The 24429-nt window shown below is 41.0% G+C and overlaps 1 protein-coding gene across 1 annotated transcript; it reads right to left on the reverse strand.

Moving 5' to 3' along the window:
• Positions 1-5156: 5156 nt before the first annotated feature.
• On the reverse strand, positions 5157-6098 carry mrpl49 (mitochondrial ribosomal protein L49). The gene has a single exon (XM_003449146.4). The coding sequence runs from the start codon at positions 6048-6050 to the stop codon at positions 5520-5522; it is 531 nt and encodes a 176-aa protein (XP_003449194.1). The 5' UTR covers positions 6051-6098; the 3' UTR covers positions 5157-5519.
• Positions 6099-24429: the final 18331 nt, after the last annotated feature.

Here is a 24429-nt window from a genome sequence, read left to right on the forward strand (position 1 = left end):
TACACTGTTTTCTTTGAGGTCCAAGGTCCACACCACAACCAAATACACACCATTCCGTTTAATGTATGGGAGAGAAGCTACGGATCCTTCTGAAGTTCCTGTTGAAGTCAGTGTTTTTAAGGAATTCGGTTTATGCAACAACTATGATAACGCATAAATTAAATGTAATCTTAATTGCAAAGCGTGCATATTGATATTGGCTGCAGATTTAATCTTCTCTGCTTAACTTCTATATGCAAGACACATTTTAAAGATAAAGTAGGTGACTAATTACTTCTTCTATCTTTGTGACTTTCTGCGCTCAAAGCTTTATAATAGTATATTTACTTTTAAACATTAGTTATTAATGTTAGATTTTTTTAGTTCATGTTTCACATGCATTATTTGCCTTTCTGATTTTAATAGTTAATTAAAATGTGAAAATTTTAGCTGTCCTCCATCATTCTCCCTGAGGAGTCGAGTTACAGTGACTCTGTATCTTCTACAAGAGACGCACAAGACAAAGTTTAAAAAATTGTACAGGAAAATATGACAAAGTCCCAAGACTTACAAAAGGAAGTCTATGCCAGACGAGTCCAGAAGAAGTACAACGTTGGAGATGAAGTTCTTCTCCTGAACATGAGGAAATGTGGAAGGAAGGGAGGAAGACTTGATCCAGATTTTTCAGGACCCTACACCTTTCAGGACATTGCTGGCAAATGTGTGAGATTAAAAAACACCGAAGGAGCAACTTTAAAAAACCAGTGCAGCATTGACCATGTTAAGCCGTACAGAAGAAGCCACCATGTAAATGTCAGTGACAATGAAAAATGCCCAACTCACAGTCAGCCAGTGAACAGCAGCACAAACCTGAAGATGCCCCCATGCCATCCTACTGCTAACCCTCAGTGCCAGCAAAGTTCAGAGGATACCAGACCCTTTATATTCATTATGCACCCAAAACGGCTGACAAAAGTTGTGGCTCCCACCAAGAGTTAAATTCAGTTCCAGGACCAGAAACGCTTGAACAAGAACTTCCCTCCCGGAAACAAAGCTTAGAAATTGAAGGTGGCATAGGGAACAACTCTTTTTGACCAGTTGGTCATTTGTTGCCAGTTTGGTGTTCCAACTTGATTCACTGTTGCATGACTTTGTTTGCATTTTGCAGTCTTCAACTCATATTGGATGTAAAGAAACATGCAACGTGCACTGAGCTTGTGGAAGTCTGGAAATGGATCTGCCTGTCAGTAATTTTCTCTTTTGCCCACCCGCTGTACCGTTCCTATTGTGTTGACTTTTTTCCTGTTGTGGCCCGTTGGCCTTTACCCGGCTTTTCCACTAAAAATCTCATGCATGCCTGAGCTAACTTATCACATTTTTCTTTTAGTAAAGAGGCTATGGTGTGCAAAGGATACTGGGCGCTTGGAGTCAGTTGTTGGACCATACAAGCTATTTGATTCCTCTTTTCGAACACTGCAGGGGTCATGGTGGCTTTCTGATGAGGTCATTATTGATTCTGATTTTGAAGTGCTGCTCCTTCTGAAGCATTTGCAGTGCAGACACCATTAATGGTTTAAAATGTGTCCGATAAGGTTTCACCCATACACTTCAATAGGAAAGACTGTTATCAATCACAACACAGATTTTGTGACATCTGTGACATCATAAAACCCAGTTCCAGTATATGCAGAAAGAACCTTTATCAGCAATTATATTCCTTTCTAAGTTTTTGTGTACAGCACTTAAGCAGTTACTTCAGAAATTGTTGCTGTTGGTGTATAAATTCTGATTTTTCAAAACAGGTCATTGATGCATACCTGCACCGCCTCATTGAGAGACGAAAGTTAAGTAAGAAATGTCCTTTGCCCACTTATTTTGAAATACAAAACATGTATTTATTGTTCTATAACATTTTTGTATACTTATACAGAATGCTGCACACCTGCTCTGTTCAGTAGTTGCAAGCTTGTTGTTTTCTGGGCAGTTCAGATGAATCACCAAGGTAAGTTGGAAGTTCAGAAATGGTCCAAAAAGTTGACTCCTTTCTATTTCTGAAGACAGAGTTCGGTTTCTTTAAAGAAGACTATATTTGAAAACACCCTGAGACGCATGGCACCTAAGTAAATCGAAATTATTCTAAACTTCCAGTCCCACAGATGAAGTTCCCAGTTGAAGACATGTGGCTGTGCCCTGTGAACTTTGGTACACACTGGATTCTTGTCGTATGTGGCAAAAACTATTTTAATTTTTAATTTAAAGGATTCAGAAAGTTTATTCATGCAGGCCTATATGACAGATAATGTGCATCTTCTTTTTGTTTTGCATATTTTAATTTATATTTTATTGTGTTGTGGTTTGAAGTGTTTTGTGTTGTTTCACTTCAAATTTGTTTAAAAGGAAAAAGCTGAAAATTTAAATAGTTAAAAATTGAAATGTAAATAGTTGGTTTTTGTATTATATAATTTATTTATTACATTTTATGTGGAGTGAATAAAAAAAAGTATATTTACGGTGGCCCCTAAAGACAAAGCACGTACAAACTCCAAAACACAACGGATGCTAGGGGCAGTGTTGAGCTTTTGTTAACTAGTGGCTACACAAGCCAGGAAGTACCAACGACGGGATTTGGTGTGTGGTAGTAACAGGTAAATGAACATGTTCTTTTTTAAATTATTTGAATATATACGAGTGTTTGTGTATAAATACACAAACAATACACATATGCTTTCAATTGTGTAATTTAAGTGATCTAGGTAGCTCTGTTTTGGAAGTTCAGTTAACGCTAGCAATGTGTTTTGGAATTTGTAAGTGCTTTGTCTCTAGGGGCCACCGTATATATTTATATATAAACATATATTAAAAAAAACAAATTTTTTTACATTAGTAATTCCTTTTGTGCATAATTTTATATTGTTGTTGATAATAAATAAATTAAAGCAACAAAACAACCTGGAGTTCATTTCCAATAAATCCTTTATATCTAGCTTAATCTTGTTTTCCCCCAGGTTTGGAATCAGTTGGCTTCTTTCTTCCTGATCATTTTGACAATGCAACAGAACATGTTCAATGGTTTCACTTGTTCCACAGCGACTACATCCCTCGTTTGATGTTTCCCTATAACGAATAGTAAACTGTTTAACTCTTTAAATAGCCCTTTGAGTCCAGCTAGTACTTCCAATTGAACTCCCTGCTTTCTTTCTTCAAATTCCTACGCTGCTCAGACTTTAAACCACTGAACAACCAAATTCAATCCAGATCATCATGGGTGGGTCTCTAGCTTTCACTTAATTTCATAAGATTGCAAGCAGCAGCCCCCTGCCCATGTTTAATTTCAACATAAACTCCTAAGTCCTTGAAAGCAGTTAGCCCGTTACCTCCAGCTTCAGAAATCCCAGCAAGTTTCCCCTTCAGACCGTCCAGTCATCACTGAGTCCGGCCACATTGCTACCAGATTCTGGTCCTACTCAGACTTCCATTAAGTTTTCTCATTGCCTGGAATTTTTTCCTGATCCCGTCTCTGGCCTTTCCTTCCAAACTGGGACAGCTACATACAAAGAGAGCAGCTTCACGCACAAGAATCCCCGACCAACTGATTAAGGTCATTGGAAGCCTACCACTTATATATTTTTTCATCAATCTTAAAGTTTATTCCATCCACCATTCACTTTTAAGAAACTATAACTGAGGGTGTGTTCCCTGCTAGTGAAATGAAAATATTTTGTCTTAATTCTGGGAGTGGGACTGCACCTCATACACTCCCCTTTTAGTTTTATAACTGATTGTATTCCCACATTACACACTTTTTGTTCTCATTTTCATGCTCACACCCTTCTCTATTCTTACTTCTCATTAGTACCTGCTATCAGTCATAAGGCTGCCATGAAGCTTTTCCCAAACTCCAGTCTCAGACACGGATATAAGCTTCCATCTGCTATTATCTTTCAAGAAACACTGACAATCTAAGTGAAGACGTGGTTCAAAATTTACAGCCAGAAACAAAAACCAGTTTCTATAGCTAAATTATATTCCCTCTACTTAACTACTGAATGGTGTTTTGATTGTTCTGTTTTTATAACTCAGCCTCAGCTGTTTTGAAACTTACAGTTAGTTACATTGCCACTTTGATGGGAAGGTGTGCAGACACAGGCACCCATATAGCCAACTCTGCCTGCTAGGCTTCAATTCATCTCATTTTACTCACTGATCTGGACCTCTCGACATCCTAGGTTTGGTGCTGCAGTGCAGTTGGTCATACTAGTGGCTTATCCAGGGTTGTTGTACATGAAATTGTATTTATCTATTTGGCAGCACTAATTAGCAGATACCTTGGAAGTGTTTCACAGAGATTCTGAATCTATCTGTCCAAACGTCTCAGAAACAGTTTTAACAAAAGCTGAAAATCTGAACCTTCAGTTAGTCAGGATGCTTTGCAGGACTGATATCAGGTTGGTGTAACTAATAAAGTGATACTTGGGTGTAGCTTCAAAAGAGCTGGTCTCGTAGGACAAAAACACAGTGACATGTTCTGTCCTCTTGTGTGTGTGTGCATCTGTCAGGAGTTGGAAACGCTGAAGGAAGTGTCAGAAGCTTCTGAGTCGATGAGCGAGGAGGTAAAGCAGCTTCAAACACAGCCTGGCTACTGGAGCCGTCAGTTTTAATACTCACTCGTATTTAGAGTCTGTTTAATATTTGTTTCCTCTTTCTTCTTCTTTTTTCTCCACTAGCTGTTCAACTGGAAAAGGTTATCAGGCGAATTCTAGACTTTCTCTCTCAGCTAAATTAATGATGTTGTTTAGTGTGACAGACTCATCAAAATCATGGAGGAGGGTCTGAGCTCTGGTTGTGTTAAGACGCAGACAACACAGCTATCATTACAGGACCACACACCTCTTTCTGTAACTGTGAGGGACAGAAAGAGGTGTGTGTTCACTGGAGTCAAACACCCTATTTTAATATGAGCATGACTGACATGTTGGGAAAGTGCTGCACTCAGTGTCGATGTAAAGATTTGTGAATTTCATTAGTGAATAAATGTTTTTGGACCCTTTAAGGCTGAAAGCGTTTGACACAATCATGTCACAGACATCTGACGTCATGTTGTCGGCCACACTGAAAATAACAAACAAACAAACCGCCCACCAGTAACACTTCTACACATTGACGTCCACAGAAAAGTGTCACTGTTAAAGCAGGTCATTTTAATGTTGTTGCACACTCAGTCTCAGTCTGAAGAATATACAATTGGCGAGCCGAGATTTTTTACATCATTTTTTGGAGAAAGCATGGATGACATTAAACAGACAGTTGCTATGCTTCTATGTTTAATCACAATTACTTAAAACTGGCCTGCATCATTTCACACTCAGTGGTCACATCACATCTCACTGCTGTCAAAGAGTTCATTAACTTGGCACAGGTCAGCAGTCATGCTTCCATAAGGACTGAACCAGGCTTTGAAGTGTGCTCCAGTTGACAGGCCGCCTCCTCCACGGCTCCCTGTCCCTTCAGCAGGTCGATGCCAGCAACGGAAGCTCTTCCAGTCAAAAACCTTTGCGGACCAGCCAGTCCTTCAACTCCTTATCGAAGTGACCTTTGACCTTTAGGGTCATGGTGACCTCGTTGACCTGTGTAGGTAGCTCTTTCCCCGTCACCTCCTGTAGGTACTGCCTCACGTCCTTCTCTAGAGCCCAAATGTCGCCCTCCACTTTCCGTATCAGCGTTAATTTCCGGTTGCTATTGGTCACGTCGGTATAAATCGGGATGTTGTGCATGCGGGAGCGGCGGATCGTGTAGGGCAGAGGCGGCGGTGAATCCGCAGGAGGGATCCAGCCCGATGGGGTAGGACCGGTGTGTTTAGGCGGAGTGGGAATCCGTGATGGGGGGATGAGCCGCTCAACGTACTTGTATTCCTCCGTGGACTCTATTATCGGCGACCGATTATCTTCTGGAGCAGCATTACTCACAAACCGGAGCCCGGCAGCAGAGACAGGAGCCCCCGGTGTCCTGCAGCACAAGCTGGAAGGTCCCAGCCACGCTCTGCGGAGGACGGTAGAACCAAAGAGGGCCGCCATGATGTGGAGCGGTGTGACGAGCGCGACCCGGAAGTAGTGTGCAACTTCCGGTACGAGGACTTTCGTAGAAAAATTAAAAGGACCTTTCCTTTTATTTTTATTTATTTAAAGGAAGAGAGACACGTTCACATTAACCCAATGTGTCAAATATGAAAACATTGTTTATTTATTCATTTATTTATTATGAGATAATTATTAACAGTAGTTCAAAAGCCTTATTATATTAATGTGGGCGGCGACCTCAGCTTATACTTGTTTTATATCTCATGTATATATGGCTTGTAGCTCATGTACAGTTGTATGATTCAAAAATTCAGCCTTCAGACTGCCACTCTATTTCAGACAGTTCCCTCTACTCAGCTTGGTTTGATGTCAGAAAAAGCAGCTATCTCATCCAGTGGGAAACCTTCTGTATTCAAGGGGAGCCTTTCCAAAGAAACTGGCTTAAACGAAAGGAGAGGGGAGCTAAAACAGTCCGTTCGAAACAAAGGTTCAACTGAGGGGTTGCTCTTAGACCCAGTATAAGATTATAAATACACTGTAATAAATAAAAATCTACTAAAATAAATATATATGGAGCAGGGAAATTTTATTATGGTAAAAAAGATAGATGAGAGATTTTAAAAACAAAATGCTGAAACTGTTTTGGGTTCTAATCATAGGAATAGACAGTTTTTAGGTTATATAAAAAACTTTAGCCCTGTGACTGACTGGCGACCTGCCCAGGGTGTACCCTGCCTCTCGCCCTATGACAGCTGGGATAGGCTCCAGCAACCCCCGCGACCCTGGAAAGGATAAGCGGAAGCGAATCGATGGATGGATGGATGGATGGATGGATGGATGGATGGGATGGAAACTTTAAATTGGTCCGAATCAATCATAATGGGAATAAGATGTTGAAAAATCCCTCCTGAACATGCATCTGAACAGGCCCAACAGAGCACCTCAGTAAAGGACTTCTTATCATTGCTGGCATTTTGCAGGCAGACTGTCACACTGATTCATGTTGTGGGTTTGTACAACTGTGTCCTCTTTTTGTATACTGTTTACAGCTATATTACCCTGCCGATATATTTAACAAAAACTGGGGTAGTGGGTAGCCTTAATATCTTTGGCTTTTGTTATTTGTGATATATTTATATGGTAAAGCTAGCAATGGTTATTTTGAACCCTCTTTAAAATAGCTGAATGTAACTATGTGTTCTCTTATTGCTCTGATCCCATCTGTCAATCATGTGCAGGCTATACTATAACAAAGGTAATCTGTACAGTATTATAATATTTTGTGTGATATATTCTGAAGAAGGCTCCAGAAAAAATAATCCATTTAGAAGTGTGGTATAGTACTGTAGCATTGTGGCTTCACAATAAGCTTCTTGATTTGAAGCTCCTGCATAGAGAAAGCATTTCTATAAGCAATGGGTGGTTTTATTATGAACTATTGGATCATATTCCCGACTTCACAAAAAAACAGCTGTTTAGTTCAGTGTCACTTCATCATTATTCTATTAAACTCCTTGATAACAGGAAGAGAGAGGAGGCGCATACCTAATGTTGAGAGGAAAAATCAGAATCTTCTGTTCTTAGGACCCCTGAGAATTAACTTGTGACCCCTCATCAGTGTCTGTTCCATAGTCATCAGCTGTATGGAGAGGTGAATGATAGCTTTGGGACTCAGATATGGGCTGCACCCAGGTGTGACGTCTCACACCCTTGTGCTAGACAACCAGACTTAAGTAAATGTCTCTGCTGGTTGAAACTTTCTCTCGTGGAGGCTTATACAATTCAATTCAATTCAATTTTATTTATATAGCGGCAAATTACGACAACAAGGCGCTTTTATTGTAAGGTAGACCCTACAATAATACATGGTCCTGTATCTGACCTTATCAGCTCAGATACAGGACCAGCTTCAAGTCATTCTCCACTGTCGTGTTCAAAGTTTTTCATAAGGAATTCATGAGAAATATCTGTCGTTGAAAAAGATTTACTTTGCGTCAGCAGTTGAAATTACGTCACGTGACACAGCTGTCTGCCTCACACCAAGGATGGCCCTTATCGGCCCGTACAGTTTTTATACTACGACAATAACAAGTGATTATTATGGCTGTCTTCTTCCAGAAGCAACGTGGCAGTCCTGCCGTCTCCTTACGACTCCTCTCTATTCATGTCCAACCTCGTGACCTCCTATCTGCTCCTTTTTTCCTGGAATCAGAAAGACAGACACAAAAAACACCCCCTGATCATTTTAATATTACTGATTCTAATATCTAGATTCTAATATCTAGTTCAGGACATTCTGTTCGAACTCCCTTGCCCCCGAGTATATCCTTCTAGTCATTATCAGTTGTGATGTTGTGATGTGTAAGCATGCAGCAGTTCCTTCTGCGCTCTACGTCTACCCCCAATATTTCAAATCCAGACACAGGACTGGACGAAGCTTTTGACCCTAAAAACACAGAGCACCAACACGTTTATGAGCACAATGCATTGCGTATATAAAAAATGATAAAACAGCTTTATATAATTATTTTATATTTTATTTAATAATTTTCAACCCTAACACCACACATGCATGTTTTCATGTGATAAATTGGCACGTATCTAGAAGACCACAAAAACCACACCTCTTTGCACGTTAACTCATGTTTCCACCCAGCTCAGGTGAGTCAACATATGTTATTCTGCCACTTCTACCTTTCTCCTTAACTAAAAGTGAATTGTATAAAGACGACCTAAGTAAAAAGTATACAAAGGTTTTAGGGTAATTCAGTTCATGGACCACATACATCACAATTTGCTCTCAAGCAGACTGGACAAGTAAAACTATTTATTCATAAATGAATGAATTACATTAAAAAATGAATAAAAAACAAGATAAAATTTGTCCTTCTTTTAAAACATATTTAATGAATCAACATGTCCCCCCCCCAAAAAACAAGTGCAATTATAAAATAATGTCTTATGTCATTCTGTGAGTTTATAGCACTTACGTGTATGTTACAGATTACAGTGGTGTTTTAAAAAGCATAAAGCCTTTACATGCAGCATTTCTGAAACTGTATTTTACATCTTTATAAATAAAACAAATATATTAATTCATAAAGAAATTTTTAAGTTTCACATTATAAATTATCTCAATACAATTTGCACACTTTGCAGATCCAACCTTGGAGTTCCCAGCAGTCCCCGGGTCACATGTATCACACCCCTGTTAGAGCAAGTGAGCTGCTGGTCTTCGTTCACTGCATGATCGGAGGGTCGGGGGTTCAAATCCACCGAAAGACTACCCTGAGGTACCCCTGAGCAATGTACTGTCCCTACACACTGCTCCCCGGGCACTGGATTGGTGGCTGCCCACTGCTTCACTGAGTGAATGGGTTAAATGCAGAGAGTGATTTCCCTACAGGGGATTAATAAAGTATACAAAAAAGTCTATATTTGTTATGATTGCCTTTATGTTTCAACACAGCCTGAATTCTCTTAGACAAACTTTCTTGAAATTTCTTTAAGAAGTCGTCAAAGATGGTCCTCCAGGCATCACATCCAAAGCTCTTCTTTGGATGTTGGCTGCCTTTTCCCATTCTCTGTAAAGACGAACCCACACTTCTTCAATAATGTTAAAGCCTGAACTCCGAACAGTCATGACTTATGGTGGTCCATTGTGTTTTTCTATCCAGATAGGCATTTACTGAACTGGCTGAACTGGTGAAAAATGAAGTTAATGCAGATCAGAGGCTTTACAGCTGGTATTTCATGGTGATGTAATGCCCTTATAATGAAACTGAATTTCAATGTACTTGAAATTATTATGTAATTATATGTGCCTAAAAGTGCTTTAAGACATAAATGTACTGTAAGTAAATTTAAGTATTGCATAAGTAAGTTTAAGTAGTGTTTAATTTCATGGCAATTTTCCAGAAAAAATAAAGCACATTTTCCAATTATAAGTTGTAACACTACTTCTTGGGCCGTGGTCTGTATTATTGAGTGCTTTTTTACATCACTTTTTAAAAAAAATGTCTTTATTTAATATTCATTATGTTGATGTGTATGATGGATGTTCCTTTTATTTTGCCAATATAATTGTGAGTAATTGTGTTCTCCTGGACCAAATTACAACAGAAAATAAATACCATAAAAATTTGCAGGCCTGTGACCTTATAATGATGGAGCCCATCCATCCATCCATCCATCTTCATCCGCTTTATCCGAGGCCGGGTCACGGGGGCAGCAGCCTAAGCAGAGAAGCCCAGACCTCCCTCTCCCCAGCCACCTCCTCCAGCTTTTCCGGGGGAACACCAAGGCGTTCCCAGGCCAGCCGAGAGATATAATCTCTCCAGCATGTCCTGGGTCTGCCCCGGGGCCTCCTCCCGGTGGGACATGCCCGGAACACCTCACCCAGGAGGCGCCCAGGAGGCATCCTTATCAGATGCCCGAACCACCTCAACTGGCTCCTTTCGATGTAGAGGAGCAGCAGCTCTACTCTGAGCCCCTCCCGGATGGCTGAACTTCTCACCCTATCTCTAAGGGAGAGGCCAGCCACCCTTCGGAGGAAGCTCATTTCTGCCGCTTGTATCCGCGATCTCGTTCTTTCGGTCACTACCCACAGCTCGTGGCCATAGGTGAGGGTAGGGACGTAGATCGACCGGTAAATTGAGAGCTTAGCTTTTATACTCAGCTCCCTCTTCACCACGATGGACCGGTGCAGCGTCCGCATCACTGCAGCCGCAGCAACAATCCGTCTGTCGATCTCCGGCTCCCTTCTCCCATCACTCGCGAACAAGACCCCGAGATACTTGAACTCCTCCACTTGGGGCAGGAACTCATCCCCGACCCGGAGTGGACACTCCACCCTTTTCCGGCTGAGAACCATGGCCTCAGATTTGGAGGTGCTGATCCTCATTCCCGCTGCTTCACACTCGGCTGTGAACTGTTCCAGTGCGAGCTGGAGGCCTTCACCTGATGAAGCCAACAGAACCACATCATCCGCAAAAAGCAGAGATGAGATTCTGAGGCCACCGAAGCGAAAGCCCTCCGCCACTTGGCTGCGCCTAGAAATCCTGTCCATAAAAATTATGAACAGAACCGGTGACAAAGGGCAGCCCTGGCGGAGCCCATCACCCACCGGGAACGAGTCCGACTTATTGCCGGCAATGCGAACCAAACTCTTGCAACGGTTGTATAGGGATCGAATGGCCCGTAGCAATGGGCCAGACACCCCATACTCCCGCAACACTTCCCACAGGACACCCTGAGGGACACGGTCGAATGCCTTCTCCAAGTCCACAAAACACATGTAGACTGGTTGGGCAAACTCCCATGCACCCTCAAGTATCCTTGAGAGGATAAAGAGCTGGTCCAGTGTTCCGTGACCAGGACGAAAACCGCATTGTTCCTCCTGTATCCGAGGTTCGACTAGCGGACGAACTCTCCTTTCCAGCACCCTGGCATAGACTTTCCCAAGGAGGCTGAGGAGTGTGATCCCCCTGTAGTTGGAACACACCCTCTGGTCTCCCTTCTTAAAGATGGGGACTACCACCCCGGTCTGCCAGTCCAGGGGTACTGCCCCTGATCTCCACGCAACATTGTAGAGGCGTGTCAACCAGGACAGCCCTACAACGTCCAGAACCTTCAGGAACTCGGGGCGGACCTCATCAACACCAGGAGCTCTGCCACCAAGGAGTTGTTTAACTGCCTCAGTGACCTCGCCCCCGGAAATTGGCGGGTCATTCCCCTCATCCCCAGACTCTGCTTCCTCCTCGGAAGACGTGTCAGTGGGATTAAGGAGGTCCTCGAAGTATTCCTTCCACCGCCTGACGATTTTCTCAGTCGACGTCAGCAGCGCTCCGCCAGCACTATACACAGTGCAGGTAGAGCACCGCTTTCCCCTCCTGAGACGCCTGACGGTTTGCCAGAATCTCTTCGAGGCAGTCCGAAAGTCTTTTTCCATGGCCTCTCCGAACTCCTCCCACACCCGAGTTTTTGCTTCAGCCACTGCCCAAGCCGCATTCCGCTTGGCCTGTTGATACCTGTCGGCTGCCTCCGGAGTCCCACAGGCTAACCAAGCCCGATAGGACTCCTTCTTCAGCCTGGTGGCTCCCTTCACCTCTGGTGTCCACCATTTGGTTCGGGGATTACCACCACGGCAGGCACCAACCACCTTGCGGCCGCAGCTCAATGCAGCAGCTTCGGCGATGGAGACGTTGAACATGGTCCATTCAGACTCAATGTCCCCAGTCTCCCTCGGAATGCTGTTGAAGCTCTGCCGGAGGTGTGCATTGAAGATCTCGCGGACTGGGGCCTCTACTAGACGTTCCCAGCACACCCTCACTACGCGTTTGGAGCCCATCCTAACTTATTTTCCCCTTCACAATCACTGTTAAAACACAAGTTTTGAAATAAGTTTTTTACAATTTAAATTGTAATTTAAAAACTGTATTTTGTATTTACTTTTGTATTTGATGATAATAAGCAAATATGATAATTATGCAAAACATAACATATCAAGAAGAGGGGAAAAGGTTTTTTCCACAGCACTGTATGTAAAATATTGCCAAATGTGGTTTATATGTGGTGGAAGTATATTCACAGAAAAACTGCACTGCGTTTTGAGGTAATATTTTAAGTTTATTTTTTGTGGATAATGGCAAAAAACAAACCAGCGTATATCAACTTGAAAAGCTTCTTCAGGATTTGACAAATACATCATCAGACTAAGTTTAACATCAGCCATGGGTAGCAATCTAGCAACCCTTATGGCATAGTAGTCTATAACAGTAACCTGTAGAGGGTACTAATGATAAAAGCATAAACCCACAAGGTACAAGAGGTCACAAACAAGCAAAGTTCTCAGAAACAGTGAGAGAGTTGAAGACGTGGAGTCTCTCTTTGTATGCTACCATGAGCTGTGTTGATAGAATAAATCTGTGTCGTGTCACCAAACTCTTCGAGCATATCAGACTAGCCTGGATCAGACTACTTCCATTGCTTGTGAATTTGCCCCTATAGATGTGAGTAAATCTCACTCACTGATGCTTTTCAAAATGTCCAGGCAGCAAAGATTATGTTGAGTTTGTCCTTGTGGTCAGGAAACATCATTTTGAGTCATGGGTCACTAGTATCTCTATACAGTGCACCCTCTCTAGAAGCATTCAGCTGTCAGTGCCAATCACCATTTACTATTATTAAAACAGGAAGCACACTTCAAATGCTGATGGATCATGTGTGTTTACTGATGGCGTGACAGAAGACAATAGCAGTCATTTTTTAAATCAAAGGTGTAAAAGGATATACCTTATGCTCAGTTTCATCCAATTGCTACTGACTGGACGATGGCAAAGTAAAGATGGACAACAGCTCAGACCCAAGGAATTTTGAAGGTACGAAGGTAATGTTCCATGCATGTTATTTATGATTTGACTATTTATAAATTTGTTGAACTGTAATTCCTTGATTATTGTACAATTATAGGTAAATAATTATTTCTTGCTACAGGTTTTTGTTCAGCCCTGTAAATCAGAGCTGAGATCCAACCTCGAGCTAACTGTGTGTTTTTGAGTTAGATTGTCCAGCGTAATGCTTTTCTTTTCCTTCTTTTTCTTTTCTCTTATTAAAAATAAAGCATTTTTTTCGGCTGTGGCTCTATGTGATGCACACAGAGTTGAGCCATGCCAAGGAAGAAAAATAAAGACGAAAAATTAATTTCATATCGTCATAACGTGCATTTCTGGGGCCGACCTGTTTTGACGTACTTTTAAAAGGAGTGCTGCGTTTTTTAATCAAAATGAAGCGGCCTGCAGTTAACAGAGTGAACACAAGGTGGCAGAAGAGCCAAAGGCATTTTGCACCAGTAACAGCCAAACCATGAGGGCTCCTCTGCATGCAGCATGACATGCTTAGAGATTCAGCTGAACATATTTACATCAGTAATGTGAAAACATCCTCATTATAATTCATTATTAACTGACTTATGCATATGTGTCAAAGTGACATGTATGAGATTAGATATTTAATTTTACAAAGTAAACTGTTGATGATTCAAAGTTAGGTTATTTTTTGTGTGCAAGGAATGACAGTGGGCTGGTATTTAAATAGCACTTTTCTACTATTCTACCTGTGTTTACTCTTTAGTCTACATGCATTCATTCTGTGCGCACATCAATGGACAACTTAGAATCTTTGGTGCGTAATGACATGTGCCACAGGTGTTCAGCTATATTGTTATATACCAAAAATTAATCCATGCCTTCCAGCCAGCCAGTCAGAATCTAGATCTTTATGCAAATAAGTGCTAAAAGTTGCACAGCAGTTGGTCTCATCCCTTACACAACACTCATTGCTTACGCCACCGAAATCTTCCTGTTATATATCCACCTCCTGTTTTTCTGCTTCTTCCAGATTAGAAGTTGTTGGTGCTGACTAGCGAGTGTCACATTCTAGTTAGCTGCCAGGGTCATGAAACAGAAACACATGTCACTGTCAGTGAGGGCCATCACCACGGCACAATCTCCCACAGGAAACACGCAGCATTCACAGTTCCACTGCAAGAATAGCTCCAGACAAACACCTCTGTTGAAGCGGTTTTTCCCCTAAATGTGAATGCAATGTTGCTGCTGTGAATTCTGGTAGTTTGCATGCGTTTTTCATTTTGGTTTTTTGATGCGTCATATGAAAACAAAAGTTCAAACCATTGCTGATGTTTGACTTTTAGTTTCAGGTTACGATTTAATCGCAAGAGTGTGCACCATCAGCCAGTTTCAAACAATTTAACAAAACTGATTATTAACAAAAAGGTTTCCTTTTAAATTCTTTGTTGTATTTTTTTTCTGCACTGGTTTAAATCCTACACTCATCTGTGTTAGTATACAGTTATGTTGCACAGGCAGAGGACAGAAGAAGAGAATTGCGATGTGGGTCACAGCAGGATGTAAGTGGGTCAGAGTCACCCTGCTCTGGTTTTGTAAAGAGGAAGAGTGGGAAGCAGAAGCATTAGCAGGATTTTGAGATGTGTGAGTGCACTCTTAATCAATAACAGTTTCTCATAAAATGTAGGGTGTGTGTGTCTGCGTGTTTATCCTGTGGGTCTCTACGAGGAGACACAGCGACGGCAGATAGTGCCTGCTGCTTCATTCCTAGCGTTATTTTGTACGTCCCATTAACAATAACTGGAAGTAAAAGCACCACTTTCATAGGCTGGAGCATGTGCCCTCTGACTCCCATTGTATCTTTGACCACAACTGCTAATTTCCTATTGTGGTATGTCAGTTTTCCTCTCCAAGTGCCAGAACACATCTATAAATATTACCAACGTATTACCCTTTATAAAAAGCAGCATTACTGGCATGCTGCTAAAAAAGGCGCTAAGAAAATCCCATGTTATGATAGTGGAACAAACATTCTGCTAAAAGTAAACTGCAAAAAGGAAATCCTGTGCAAAAATACAGCTTTAACAACAGTAGCGTGATGACTCCAAGTGTGAATATGGTGGTATGCCAACCATGTCATTGGTTGGTTGGTTGATTGGTTCGCCCAGGATATAATGAAGACTTTCACAACAAGTTATGCTAACTTTGGTAACACAATCTCTTTTTTTTAGTGTCACTGTGAGGTTGAACTTTCATATTTTTAAATACCTCAACAGGTAGTGGGTTCATATGGAAGCCCGTTTCTGCCACAAAAAAAATAAAAAAAACTATACATAACTGGAAATTTTGAGTTATTTTCTTGAAATTTTGAGTTATTTTCTCGATATTTCAACTTATTAACTTAAAATTTTGACTTATTAGCTTAAAAGTTTGAGAAAAGTATCTCGAAATTTCGAGTTAGTCCTGCCAAGCAGTTCTATATGAGTGACGTCATTTTCTTGTTACCCGGAAGGATATGGCGCAGCGTACTCAAAACTGGATCACAACAAATTGGCCCCTTCGAGAGTACGTTTGCTGATAGTAACACCATGTGATTCAGCTAATAACACAAGAATTTCATCATTTGTGAAGCCACGCTAAAAATACTCAGCAATTTGTGCATTCATGACTGGCTGTAATACTGGTAGCTTAGCTGTAGCATTTGTAGCTGAGGCTTTCAGCTTCCGGGTAACAAGGAAATGACATCATTCATGTAGATTACTGATTGGCAGCGCTAACTCGAAATTTAAAGAAAGATATGAATACTTTTTTTTAAGAGGCAGAAACGGCCTTCCATTGGTTCAAGATGTGTCTAATGACTTCCAACTAACTGCCTCCTGAATTTTCCTCTTGTGCCACCACAGGGTGCATAGTGTATCTCCGTTGCTGCAGGATACATTTTAGTACATCCATTTGCAACCCCTTTAGAGCTAAACTGGTCATCACCTGATCGGGTACCACCACACCTGTCAATTTTAGCAAGCCTCAACTGGATAAGCAGAAAAACATGGATGGACGGATTTCCTGTGGTCCTCTGCAAGAAGCAGGTCAAAGTTTCACTTGTGAAATATCTCAGCACCTGCGAGGTGATTCTCAGATTCTCAGACTTTGACGTCTTCTGACTTTTCACGCACCACCGTGAGGCTCACGTTTGTCAAATGAAACGACCTGATAACTGCTGCACGGACTGTTACTTCATGTAATGCAAACATATATGGGCCCCTTGGGAAGAAATGTAATTATGTTAGTGACACCATAATATTTTCTTTAGTTTGGCTCCACTTTAGGACGAAGTACTTTTAAAGATTACATAAATAGTCCATAAATGACATCAGCCCAGATCTGAATTAACAGATATTTGTTGGCGATGCAGAATTATTTACTGAAATTGATTCTTTCTGACAACGCAGAAAAAAGTGGAAGTAGCACTTTAGCTTTTACAATCAATACCGTGTACAAAATACAGTATTTTTTGTGTGTGTTTTTTAAAGATTATTCTAATGAAAGAAAATAGTGTGAAGATAATATGTCTAAGTAAGTCTAATTCCTCAACTCTTTATTTTGAAAGTGCTTACCCTTGATAAGAGTTGATATAGAGTGTTGGTAAGGGCCATCGGTGAATGTCTTTTTATTTGATTTGTTCATTTGCTGCAGTTTGTTCAGTGATACTTTGCTGCTGAAGCAGAGCACAAGATAAAATATTATACCTACTTTAGAGAATGAAGGCTTTAGCATGCTGATTCTGGCATTTAGCTTAAAGACAAAAACTAGCCTTTTACAATAAAATGTTAAAAAAAAAAAAAATAATGAAGCAGAATATTACAAACTGGACAAAATAAGCCGTTATTTGTGTTTCACGTTTGACCCTGATGTGACCCTGAAGAGTAAGCTAGGCTTGCAAATGATAACACAAATGTCTGATTCACTGGAACAGACACTTTCCCTGAGTAATCAACATGTGCTTTGCGCTCGTACCTGTCACAGACTGTGCTGTCAGGTTCATGTGCAAATGATCACACACTGCTGCAGTCCGATAACAGCGCTTCAGTTTCAATTCAATTAAAGGCAAATGGGGTTGAAAGTCAGCATTTGCCTTTGAAATCTGTTTCCTTATCATGATTCTGTACAGTGCATTCTGAATGCTCCCATATTTGTAATGTTAATGTCAGCATTGTTTGCGTTGTCTTTCCAGCGATCACTGTGTCCTGTCCTGTCATCACTGTGTGTGCTGCCACGAGTGATGCCAGTAACAAGCAAGCAATCGACCAGTTTCATCACACAGGAAAGACTCCTCTGCACATTCCAGCTACAGCACACACACACACACACACACATACACACACACAAGGATTTCTCTACCTGCGGTGGCTCAGAGGAAGCAAGAATGTCCATTTACACGCAAAGACACGCACACATACACACAGGCACATGCACATCCATAGACACACACAAACAGTCTGCAGGAAGAGTCAAGGTCAGTTCCTGTTTTTGTACCTTTTTCGAGTTCTACATTACTGTAAACCGCACACGGCTTAATCGTCAGTTTCCTCTGCTAATAATGACTGATTAACAAACAGCCCAACGGAAAGTTCAGCAAGGACACAGCTTTATGTAACCGATGATCAGCGACTGCTGACCTTCTCTCCCTACTCAGCAGTTACTATCAGCATCGCAGGAGCCGGAAAGCCTGCTGTCATTCACAGCATTCGAGTGGGAAATTCATTACACCATTTTATTCTGTGCTGGAAAATAAGCAGAGAGGAATTAAATGTGTTTGAGATGAAATTATTTCTAAATTTTGTTTCAAGAGATAAACCGCTATACAACGAGTATCGGAGGGTTTTGTCTTTTGTGTTGTGCGTACTGTTGGAATCGTTACTCAGAAAAGTAATGATTACACATTACCCTGCACTTTACTTCAAAGTAATGCAGTAAAGTAACCATTTTCCATCCCTCAGTGGAGAAAGTAATTTGTTATGTAACACACCCAAAAAGATTCTAGGTCTGACCAACCGTCTCAGCCGTGGGCAAAAAGATGACAGTCAATAAAATTCTAAAAGATAATTTATTGACACAATACTCAAAAGATAAAAGATAAAACAGTCCAGTGTCTCATTTGCGAATCAAGTAAAAACACACAGTCTCAAGGCCAGAGCCAGCTATGCCACAATGCCAGTTGCACTCCACGTGTTAACTTCAACAGGGTTAGCAGTTGTCCTCTGAGACCCACCATCCTGCAAGTAGATAGCCAGTGGTCACCCCAGCCTCTGCAACTCCGCTGCCTTTAGGCTGTGGCATTTAATAGGCCCTGGCCTGCACAGAGAGACAAAATTACACATTTACTATAGAATTCATAGTGCAAAACCCATCCATCCCAAACATACAGTGGCTTGCAAAAGTATTCGGCCCCCTTGAACTTTCCCACATTTTGTCACATTACAGCCACAAACATGAATCACTTTTATTGGAATTCCACGTGAAAGACCAATACAAAGTGGTGTACACGTGAGAAGTGGAACGAAAATCATACATGATTCCAAACATTTTTTACAAATAAATAACTGAAAAGTGGGGTGTGTGTAATTATTCAGCCCCCTTTGGTCTGAGTGCAGTCAGTTGCCCATTGACATTGCCTGATGAGTGCTAATGACTAAATAGAGTGCACCTGTGTGTAATCTAATGTCAGTACAAATACAGCTGCTCTGTGACGGCTTCAGAGGTTGTCTAAGGGAATATTGGGAGCAACAACACCATGAAGTCCAAAGAACACACCAGACAGGTCAGGGATAAAGTTATTGAGAAATTTAAAGCAGGCTTACACACCATCCCCACCGTCAAATATGGTGGTGGCAGCATCATGCTCTGGGGGCGCTTCTCTTCAGCAGGGACAGGGAAGCTGGTCAGAGTTGATGGGACGATGGATGGAGCCAAATACAGGGCAATCTTGGAAGAAAACCTCTTGGAGTCTGCAAAAGACTTGAGACTGGGGCGGAGGTTCACCTTCCAGCAGGACAACGACCCTAAACATAAAGCCAGGGCAACAATGGAATGGTTTAAAACAAAACATATCCATGTGTTAGAATGGCCCAGTCAAAGTCCAGATCTAAATCCAATCCAGAATCTGTGGCAAGATCTGAAAACTGCTGTTCACAAACGCTGTCCATCTAATCTGACTGAGCTGGAGCTGTTTTGCAAAGAAGAATGGGCAAGGATTTCAGTCTCTAGATGTGCAAAGCTGGTAGAGACATACCCTAAAAGACTGGCAGCTGTAATTGCAGCAAAAGGTGGTTCTACAAAGTATTGACTCAGGGGGCTGAATAATTACGCACACCCCACTTTGCAGTTATTTATTTGTAAAAAATGTTTGGAATCATGTATGATTTTCGTTCCATTCACGTGTACACCACTTTGTATTGGTCTTTCACGTGGAATTCCAATAAAATCGATTCATGTTTGTGGCTGTAATGTGACAAAATGTGGGAAAGTTCAAGGGGGCCGAATACTTTCGCAAGCCACTGTATCAGATTTCATCACATTACATACCTGCACAGAGAGACAAAATTACACAGCAGTGTTTGTAGTGTGGGCTATAAGTAGACCAGTGTATCAGTGCAATCAGTTACACCTGCCTCTAATTAGTCCAACCCCATTACAGCCATTGGCTCACTAGAAATGTGACACACACACACTCAACCACTCCCAACCCAGTGCAACTTCACACAATAATATGGAGCTGAATTAATACAGGCACATTAGTCTACCATGTTACAGTTACATTTATCGTGATTCTTTAAATCACTCTGGGGTCTTGGCTAGTTTAGCGTTAGCATACCCTAATCATGTAATGCACAGTAATGTGTCATATTGCTACATTACTAAAAAAATATGTGATTACAGTAACATGTTACATCCAGTACTGGTTTTAAGTTGGTTTTTCTAGTCAACAAAGGCCTGTATTAGTAAGCAGGATTTGTAAATTCAGGTTTTCAGGCTCATAAAGGTGCTGTAATGTGTACCAGGCACTGAAAAATACAACAAAAACTGACCTTTCTCTATTGGCTGGCTTCAAAACATGAATGTTTTTCTGGTGTGTTGGCTTTAACTCACAGGTAGATGCTGACACAGTCAGGTGTGTTAGCAGCCCTCACTTGTGGTTTTGTTGACAGAAAATTCATTTTAGTCTGTTAGCTAGCATTAATCAGCACATACCTGTGTCTGTGCTGTGCATGCTATGTTTGCTAACCAAATTTAATAATATTAGCTGACAACTGATGACCTTACCGTCATCTTCAAAATCCTCCTTTTAAGGGCCAAAAAACCACAGCAAAGTTGTTTCTTTTTTTAGCTTTTTCTCACATTCTTAGCATCTTACATGAAAATTTATTATGTTTTATTTTTCCTGCTAACTGTTCATAAAAAAAACATTTCAATGACAAGATTTGCAAGTAAGCCTAATCAACAGTTTTTAAATTTATTGGTTTGCTGTTTTTTCTTTAAATCATTTAAAGACAATTTACCATCACCATGGTTGCAGCTAAAACAGTCATTAAGAATGACTCTAGCTACATCTAGAAATATCAATAAGCCTATTAAGTTGCACAGTTTTTAGTCACGCCACCAACTCACTACCTGTGTGGGAAAATCATTACTCCATTGTGTCGGCCAGTAGTGGACAGTCGGTGGTATTGCAGGATGGAAGTATTGTTTTTTTCACCTGTCTCAAGTAAAGACTCTGGATGTTCTGTCAATGGATGAAAAATGCAGATATGAAAAAAAATTAAGACTTTTTGCAAATTCATATTCTGCCCTAGGTTTATTTAAAAGTGGCAAAGTCTCTCCCAGAGTTCGAATTTAGTGATCCCTATGGGTATCTTGTAAAGAATCCCTCATGTAGCACAAGTAAAGGATGAAAGCTTTCAAAGTACAGACAGCTCAATGTATTTTTAATCTTTGCAGGAGGTGAAAAACAAAAAATAGTTCGTTGTTAAAGCAACGTGAAGCGCTACATAGCTATCTTAAACAAACTTTTAGTTTTGTTGACTTGGTTTACGGTGTAGGGGCAGAAGAATTCTGCTAGTATTAATTTGAAACATTATGTAATGTCGTCTGTAAATAAGCGTTGATTAGTGCATCTGATAGCGCAGCAACTATCTGGTGTGTTGGCTAAAGGCTGGAGGACAAAGGACAGCAGTGCTGTTTTTGGCCATCGGTAACTACTACTTGCAACATCTGTCATCACGCGAAAATATTTTTAAATGCTCATTTTTGAGGATTACAGTAATAAAGTAAGTCTATTCTGTGATGCTAAATTGCATGTTTATAAATAAACTCTTCCTTTCAACAGGTTTATTTTAGAATTTTTAAATACCAGGACACACTTTTAGCTTTTCAACTAGGTCACTATTTCCCCTATGCTGGTCAGGTGCTGCGTTCAATGATCGGTAATAGCCTTTTATTTGCGCTAGCTCTGAAGATTCCACAGAATCAATGGAGTGCAGAGGAGGAGTTGTTCCGATTATGAAGACATCAGTATACTCAGCGTAGATGATACCTTTGCTGCTGAGGCAAGCTTTTTTCTTCTTTATTGCTTTAAGAAATAATTCCACACATCGGGAAATGAGCCTGCTTATTTTCTTTCCAAGAGGTAGATGAGAAAATCAATACTGCTGTTATATCTGTTCTTTACACCAGGAAGAGACTGCACATTCTTATTGATCCCTTGTCACGTTAACGAAAAGCCTTTAAGCATGGCCACACTGCACAGATGGTTGTGGCGTTTTTGTCCCAATAGTATGGGCGCGTTAATGCATATTGTCGTATCTATGTGTATCAGTACTACATACAGTTAAACATACATACAGCCATTTAAAAACTAAAGTTTTCACCAAACTAAATACACCCTATGATATATTAGCTTATGTAATGACCTTTAACAGCAGTAACTTAAAGTGCAATGCAAAGTGCTCAGGTGTTATAGCTCATCACCCCTCCTCCACCATGCTTGACAGTTGGTACGGGGTGTTCATGATGTGCTGTATTTGGTTTTCGTTAAATGCGGTACTATGTATTGTGGCAATACGTGTCCACTTTGGCTTCATCTAAAGGACACATTTACAGATTCCTTAGATGCAAGTTTGCCGACGCCATGCTGTCTTTTTCTTTTTGAAGAGAAGAGACTCCCCTGGCAACTCTTCTAAACTAGCCACACTTGTTCGGTCTTTTTCTAATTGTACTGTCACGAACATCAACATTTAACATGCTAGTTGAGGCGTGTAGAGTCTGAGATGTAGCTTCAGACCAGCAAACCGCCAAAACGTCTGCTTTTCTACAGGTGCTCACGTTTGCTGATGATCAGTTAATGCTGCAGTCTGTGATAAGCTTTGTTTTCAATGGCTGTATGTTGGAGAAAGTGAAACTGTGCATTGTGCTGTACAGAGGACCAAAACCAAACAATATTTATACAAGCATCCCAGTTTCATTATGCTGAGAATAATGTTTTGCTGTTGTCTGTATTGTTGCTACAAATAAATGTTGCACATGTGTGAATTCTTCCACAAAGTTCAGTTGTAGAAGCTCCTCAGCCGTGCATTGATTTCTTGTTTTTATTCCCCTTTTTGAATACAGACTTCTTTTGTTCCTTAATTAGGATTATTTTGTCATTTTCATCTATAGTTTCTCAACAGAATCTTTTCTTTCCAGATGAAACGAATGAATGACCAACACAAAAGGGAAGGATTACATTCCCGCTTTGTGTTTCCCTCCAATCCTTCGAGGTATTATGATACACTAAGCAGTATCACAGTAAAACCTGTTTATTGCCCCTGCACCTCTTTCACACTGTTAATCATTAATCCTTGAAGTATCAGTCATCAGCAGTTGACAGTCCATAACGACGCGTTTAAGAAAATGAAGCGTGTCGTCTCGGCTTCCGAGTATCTCATCTGTAAATAAGCATCAGACGCCCTGCACTGCAGCCAGCACGAGCAGGCAGAAGTTTGAGCGTTGCCACATCAGTGTTCTTTATTAGTTTTTCAGGAATGAGGAAGTGAGTGAGGCAGCATCTTTACGGGAAGACAGCCAGTGTGAGAGGGAGGGGCGGATGGGAATGCACGTGGGCGGGGAGGTTATGACAAATATTTGTTAAGACAGACAGGAAGAGCTGGACGAGAAGAAGGCAAAGTGCAAAGGTGGAAAACTTTAATTACATTTGAGGCTGGGTAATCTCATTTCTCATCTTACTCACAGTGCAGTTGGTTTGTTGTGTACCCGCCCTGCCTGTGTTACTACTTGCAATGTCTTGGCAAACCGGTGGTTGTTGTGAAAGGAGTCGTATTTGGCAAAGGGATGGCTTATTCAAAAAGAGAATTATTATAGCTTGGGGTGATAATACATTCTGTTCCCTTTCACAATGCCATTAAAAAACGATGTGTTCTACTTGGCAGGCACTGCAGCACACAGAATACACAATGTGAAGCTGATCACAGATCATTGACATGTATGTGTTTGCCTTATTGATCTGTGTGTGTTTCCAAGTCTCCTCACCCTTTGCCCAACATCCAAACTGCCTGCTGACAGAGCGGGAAAGCAGGCTGACCTTTCCTTAACGGACGTGACACCAACCAGCACAATGTGTAATGCCGTGAGTCAGTTGAAGAGGAATGTGGCACTCCCCTAGAATCTCCTGTAAACATCACACAGGTTCTCACAGAGTGATAGACAGCTAAGAGGGGGTGTTTGGGGAAGACTGACAGGAGCTGATACCACTAACCCATATTTCCTTTCATGTGGTTACATATGAAACAACTACAAAAGTATGTAAATATTAAAATGTAATTGTAGAAAATAAGTCATGTTTATCTCGTAAACCAGCCAGTACACCCACACAATACATGTCAGAACCTCGCAACATGTACTTGTTCACACCAATGACGTCACAAAAATATTCAGTGATTGTTAATGTTGCTTATTCAGCC

The sequence above is a fragment of the Oreochromis niloticus genome, linkage group LG20 (genome assembly GCF_001858045.2).
Source record: "Oreochromis niloticus isolate F11D_XX linkage group LG20, O_niloticus_UMD_NMBU, whole genome shotgun sequence".
Classification (NCBI taxonomy): Eukaryota; Metazoa; Chordata; class Actinopteri; order Cichliformes; family Cichlidae; genus Oreochromis; species Oreochromis niloticus.